Source organism: Glandiceps talaboti, chromosome 5 (genome assembly GCF_964340395.1).
Source record: "Glandiceps talaboti chromosome 5, keGlaTala1.1, whole genome shotgun sequence".
NCBI lineage: Eukaryota > Metazoa > Hemichordata > Enteropneusta > Spengelidae > Glandiceps > Glandiceps talaboti.
In genome coordinates, this window is record NC_135553.1 from 1,497,396 (window position 1) to 1,504,598 (window position 7,203).

Genomic DNA, 7,203 nt, shown 5'->3' on the forward strand with positions numbered 1-7,203 from the left:
ATTTTTGATTGAAACTTTAACATAAAGCCTCAGACTGGAATTATATGCAATTATGGTTATTTACCAGGTGTGACAGCCATAGACCCTCCACTAATGTCTATGGTATAGCCCTAGTTTCTAAACTTAGAACAATTAGATAATTTAACACTAAGGGGAAACACCAGGTCAAAACCTAATAAATCAAATAATATCAAACTGAATGGGACCATACTTTGAGTCATTTAATCAGCTGCCATTAATTCTTATCTTTCAAGTGGTGATATATTTGCGTATTGTCACAAAAGTTGGCATGGCAATGGTTACATTAGCTTGTGTTAAAGTATAGTGTAAAGTGTGTGATCAAGTTGCAGTACACAGACTTTATAGAGTAAAGTAGTCTGTAAGGTACAGACATTCATGCCACACTGTCAGCCAGCACGTAGTGGTTAAGAAGCCTGATAGGGCTGAACAACACGACATATCTTACAGTCTAAGAGCAAATGAGTCCTTTTTGGCCTAGGCAATTACTGCAACAAAGTTGCACCAGAGTTAAACACATTTGTTCGTGCTTGACTACAAAATGAAACACAAGATTGGAAAAGTGGTGAGTTAGAAAATGGTGATAAAGCTATGGCTTTGTTACTCCTGGCATGACAGTTTACTGCACCATAAAGTGTAGATTCAAAAGAAGTAATGTATGAGTATAATAATGTTGAGTATTATGTAAACCTAGATTCAACAGCAGTGTGTTGAGTATGTGATACAGGGTTATGTCCAAGTCCTTTCATGTGGACAGGTATGTGTTGAGTATGTGATACAGGGTTATGTCCAAGTCCTTTCATCTGGACAGGTATGTGTTGAGTATGTGATGCAGTGTTATGTCCAAGTCCCCTCATCTGGACAGGTATGTGTTGAGTATGTGATGCAGTGTTATGTCCAAGTCCCCTCATCTGGACAGGTATGTGTTGAGTATGTGATACAGTGTTATGTCCAAGTCCTTTCATCTGGACAGGTATGTGTTGAGTATGTGATGCAGTGTTATGTCCAAGTCCCCTCATCTGGACAGGTATGTGTTGAGTATGTGATACAGTGTTATGTCCAAGTCCTCTCATCTGGACAGGTATGTGTTGAGTATGTGATGCAGTGTTATGTCCAAATCCCCTCATCTGGACAGGTATGTGTTGAGTATGTGATGCAGTGTTATGTCCAAGTCCTCTCATCTGGACAGGTATGTGTTGAGTATGTGATGCAGTGTTATGTCCAAGTCCTCTCATCTGGACAGGTATGTGTTGAGTATGTGATGCAGTGTTATGTCCAAGTCCCCTCATCTGGACAGGTATGTGTTGAGTATGTGATACAGTGTTATGTCCAAGTCCTTTCATCTGGACAGGTATGTGTTGAGTATGTGATGCAGTGTTATGTCCAAGTCCCCTCATCTGGACAGGTATGTGTTGAGTATGTGATGCAGTGTTATGTCCAAGTCCCCTCATCTGGACAGGTATGTGTTGAGTATGTGATGCAGTGTTATGTCCAAGTCCCCTCATCTGGACAGGTATGTGTTGAGCATGTGATGCAGTGTTATGTCCAAGTCCTCTCATCTGGACAGGTATGTGTTGAGTATGTGACATCTGGACAGGGTTGTCCTATCAGGTGTATGTTACGTGTAAATGTATGCAATTCAGGGTTGTATCATAGTCATATCATTTGAAAGTTCTGCATTGTAGTGTATTGTGTTATTTACATGTGAAATTTTCTCAGTATAGAAAATAAAATAGATGTATTGGTTAAAGTTGATTTTATGTTTTGTTTCTTTCAATTTCAGAAAGGTGGAACAATTCTGCTAGTTGTCATGGTAACTGATGCCACCGTGGTATGACATTTTTTCTTGCATTGTGATCAAAGTCTTCAATCATGTCTGATCATCTGAAAACAATTAACTGGACTGAATTCATCGATCAGAAGGTGTTGGAAAAATCTGAATTCTTGTCGAGAGAACTTCTTCAGCAAAGTATTGTGACAGTCACCAGTGCATCAGAGAATGATAACCATCCTCAGCTGATAGTAGCAGCTGCAGTCATCACTGTCATTGTACTTATTTCTATTATAGCATGCAGTATATATTGTTGCTGTATACACTGTGAATATCTTAAACTTTGGAGAAGCAGCACCCTTAGTTTAAATCATATCGGTGACACATCAGAATTATTTCGAACTACTGAAACTGACCCCTGCAACTCTTTGCCAGATGTTACAATAGGGCATGCATTATTCCGGACAGACCTTACAGGTATAGGACATGTACAGTCTAAATCAACATGTGTGAACTTTGATCTTGATATTTGTGATGAACAGGATGCTTATCAGGTCAGACTGTATAATGATCATTATTTATTGAATAATTATGAACGAACAATTAATATCAATCAAGTTCAGGATCATCAGGCAGTGGAAGAATCACAAGATGCAACCCCAGTGTCATCATCATCATCATCATCATCATCCCCATCTGTTTCTAGATCATCTTCATCCGTGAATGATGAGGGAAGAGGAGTAAGTAAGTCAACTGGAGCACCACTGCCAGATGTTTCAGTGAAGGAGTTCTGTAAACACATGGAAAACAGTGAAATAAGAACAGTAGAAGGCAAACGCGTTGTGTTTATAGCTCGTACAGTTGATGAGAGTGGAGATAAGCTTGTGTTGAACCTTATGGGTATCTCATTAACAGTACCACCAGGTGCTATTGAGAAAGGACATCAAGAAACAATCTTCCTGATTTTGAGTTGGGACTTTAGTGACTACCCTGACTTACAGGATGATCAGTGTTTGGTGAGTGCAGTCATACACTGTGGGCCTCATGGTTTGAAATTTCAAAAGCAGTGTACGTTAGCATTTCAGCACTGTGCAGCAGATACCACACAGGTTAACATATGGGCAAGTGAGACTGACTATATGCTAACAAAACAATGGCGACCATACTGGAAAGAGGGGAAAGAGAATAAAGATGAGAACGATGGAGTTCAGATCCTGCCAAAGGAATGTCAGATCAGTATCACTCATTTCACTCTATTTACAAGTTTACTGACAACACTACAAACTCAAACTGTCCCCAAAAGATGGCTACAGGTTGCTCCCTTTGCCCGCCCACTTGAAAGAGGGAAATTCTATGAAATCCGTATATACTTACTGATCAACACTCCATGTGCCTTGCAGTTTGCAAAGGTTGCTGAGAAAGACTTTGGAGCTGAGCTACTGACACAGCCAATAACATTCCTTCTTCATGGAGACCATAAAGATATGTGTCTTGAACTTGACAGAGTCAGTGAAGGATGGGAGAATCAGGATAAGGATCTGGAAGTTGTTTCTTTCCAGACCATCTGGCAAACACTTTGTGTCCACAACCAGTTTGTCTTCAAGCCACAAAACACAGCAATATCACAGATAAATATGACATTTAATGCCTACCAGAATGGTCGAAGGTCAGAAGCTGTGAGTGTAAAGATTGTAGCCACATCTCAGGCAGGTGGTAATAATCAGGAGTTTAATAGTTCCTGTCCAGTACAACCAGTGTGTAATGAAGCACTTCCTACCATGACAGACACAACAACAACAGATGCTGAAATTCAACAGAAGCAAAGCGGCATACCTTCATCAACTGAAGATAGGAGGAATGATGCAAAGAACGAACTATCAATGATTGATGTACGTCAAGTTTGTTCGTACCATATACCTCAAAAACTACGAATCAAACTCCAAGCAAGACTTGATGGTCGTTGTCCTCTCTCCAACAATTGGAAAGCTTTTGCCCAAGCACTTGGTCTGGAAGAATTCATAAATTGCATAGATAGACGTGATAGTCCAACAAATGTGCTGCTTAATGAGTATGAAAAGATGGGTAAAACACTACTACAGTTGGCAGAGCTAATGGCAGATATTGGCAGACATGATGTACATCGAGTCATCATGGATTATATAACAGAGCAAGACCAAAAGAAGTCAGTGTCCATCATTCCAGTGGAGTCGGTCACTGTTGTTCAAGAAACTGTACCACATTGTCCCATAAACCAAAATAGTCATTTTAAGCCAAGCCAAGAAAGTGTGTGTTCCAAACCACTCAACAGTCAACTCGCAGTCTTAGAACACCTGCCAGCCAACTTGGCTTTGATTCCTGTAACAAAACTCTGAAAACTATACATGGTGCTGATCAACTTTGTGAAATGAAGATTTCTGTTGTACTGTGAGATAATGTGATAGCCAAAAAAGTCACTTCAAGGACAAAATTAATGCAGAGTCTAGATTTGAACGAATGTGGTCAGGATTTCTAGCTGTTACAGCACTTTGAGGACAACATGACATTGAAGGAACCCTACAGTTACTGTACATAGTCTCTGGGATTTGTTTGCTTACTGTGCCCATCACTTCTCCTTGATCTTGGAAGAAGTGATAAATTTAGCTAGCAAGCTATTCCAATAGACTACATTGTGTGGGCAACACAGTGGTATATATAATATAGAAGATATATAACATAGCATGTCTATATAAACATAGATGTTGGAGAGAGTACAGTATTCTATACTGTAATGTAGTTAATTGTATTTGTTGTGTAAACTTTTAAAATATAACCAGAAAGTGTACAACTATTGTTGAAATATGTTGAGTGCTTTTTCAACATTTTACAGTACATTGACAAGTCATTGACAGAAAGAGTTATTTTTTTAAATGGAGACTGGTTGACCATTATTGTAACTGTGTGTGCATACACTTGAAATCATCAAACTTGGTTTCCTTTGTAATTGGATTTCTCATACATTCAAGAAGTATGAACCATAGAAGTTACTCACAATTTCTCTTGAGAGTAACAGTGCCTTTTTACTTTTTAATATATATTAAACGTATAGTTTTTTTTTGCATTTATTTCATTATGTTGAATTTCAAATCTAAAGACTAACTGTTGAAGCCAGTTTATGGTAAAATTTCAACACATTATGTATGTATTACAGATTGCAAATTTGTGTGCTCAGTAATTTGAAAAAATTTATTTTATTTGGGACAAATACAAGTACCAATACTTGTATGAAGTTAGTTATAATATATTCAATATTCCTATGTGAAGGAAAGTGTGCCTTAACTTTTGAAAAAAGTATTAAACCATGATGGAAGATGTTTTACAGGACTTGTCTATTTATCCCAGTGTTTCCTCTGAAGTTCAGGATGTATGGAAGATACACGGATTGGCTGCGTCATACCCTCTCATCAGATGGGATGGGGTGGAGGTACTAGAAAATTAGAGTTTTATTGAGATACTTCTACAAAATCATACTTAACAATGAGACTGATGTTGAGTTAATGCTTGTATGACTGAATCAAAGCCAGTGCCATTTTGTTTGTCAGTGTCTTTTATTTCAACCTGTATGTATACCGATATTTTCATTATGTATATTTAAGAATGTTTCATAAAACACAGTGTATAATTTCCAAAGTAAACAACAAGAAGCTGCCTTTAAGTGGAAACACAGTAATGAAATACAGGTCTCAATCACATAGTAATGTAAACTTTCACAATTTGAAATTTTCTCTTTACAGTATTCTTGTGTAGAATGGTTACATATGATCTCAATGTTTATAATTATGCTCTGAGGTTGTAATCTTCAAAAGTATAATTTATATGAAGAAATATTAGGTACTAGATTTTGATCAAATAGAACTGGATGTCCTACCAGGCATTCTGGGAAATCTAACATATACTATGTGATTTGTTTAATTATCAAATACAAGAATTTTATGTTGGCCTGATTGAGATAAATGTCAAATTGCATATATATTTATCCTTACCTAAACATGGGAAATTTTAGTCACAGTTGATGTCAAATTTGACACTAAAACTGATACTAGACTGTTACATGTAGTTTTGATGAATGCTATGTATCCAGTATATTTAGATATACCAATGGTCACTTTCGTGCCTTCGTGTGTGACCTTTTTTTTGACACTTTAGGGTATATTGGCTAATTTGTATTATGGATTATTTGTGTGTTATTGTGTGTTCACCTAGCTATTTATGATCATTGTTTTGTAGTCTGCAGATTTCAGCCTTGGTAGTCTGCAGATTTCATTGCTTTGTGGTCTGCAGATTTCATTGCTTTGTGGTCTGCAAATTTCAGAATTTGTAGTCTGCAGATTTCAGAATTTGTAGTCTGCAGATTTCAGAAGTTGTAGTCTGCAGGTTTCATTGCTGTGTAGTCTGCAGGTTTCAGACTTTGCAAAAAAAAAATATGAATCTCATGAAAGATGTCTTACATGTATCTATACTTTTTGCAATAAAATGGCATGAACCACTAAATATGTATATCTTGTCTGTTTCATATTTGCTAGTGTGATGTCTTATATTTGCTAGTGAGAATGAAATTGATATCAATAAATGTATAGAAATGAATATTAACAATCTCTCATAATCCTTACTTTACTGTATATTCTTTACAAACTTTTATTTCAAAAAGTCCAGTGAGGGCTTTTTAATAGTATTAATGCAGGATAACCCAGTGATTTCAGAGAAAACCAAATATTTGACATAAGTTGGTATAAAGGTTTTTTTTAGCTCACACCCTGGAAACATATTTTCTGTCTTGAGTTAGTCGGCAAATTTTTTTCCCAGCTTTTGGCCGGCAAAAATTGTTTTCCTTGAAAATCCACCAGCACCCCCCCCCCCCCCCGAAATCAAATGGTGTACCCCTAAGACACACTGACATAGTGATTTTTATGGTGTACCCCTAAGACACACTGACATAGTGATTTTTTCTGTCAGCCAACTGGCATAGTTACATACAAAGCAATCACACTTTTTAACAAATATTGACTTTACCTTTCTCTACTCTCGTGACTCTAGGGTTTACAATTAATCTGACGTGAACTTTGTACATTTATGACAAAGTAGGTCTCCGGCCACTGACAGAGAAAGGACCTATCTGACATGGCCACTGACAGGGAAAGGACCTATCTGACATTTCCCGATATATGTATCAGAATGTTTCTATCAGAATACAATAAAATATCGATAATATCGTTAATATTGACGTACTTAACCAACTATATATGAAAGGGGTAAAATTACACTTGTTTCTGTTATCGCGCATGTTCACTCACCTGGAAACAAGTGTAATTTCACCCCTTTCATATATAGTTGGCTAAATACATCAATATCAACGATATTATCAACATTTTATTGTGTTC

The 7,203-nt window shown here is 37.1% G+C and overlaps 1 protein-coding gene across 1 annotated transcript; it reads left to right on the forward strand.

Moving 5' to 3' along the window:
- The first annotated feature begins 1,890 nt into the window (after window positions 1-1,890).
- Window positions 1,891-4,161, forward strand: LOC144434841 (UNC5C-like protein). Its single transcript, XM_078123353.1, has one exon. The coding sequence runs from the start codon at window positions 1,891-1,893 to the stop codon at window positions 4,159-4,161; it is 2,271 nt and encodes a 756-aa protein (XP_077979479.1).
- The last annotated feature ends 3,042 nt before the right edge of the window (window positions 4,162-7,203 follow it).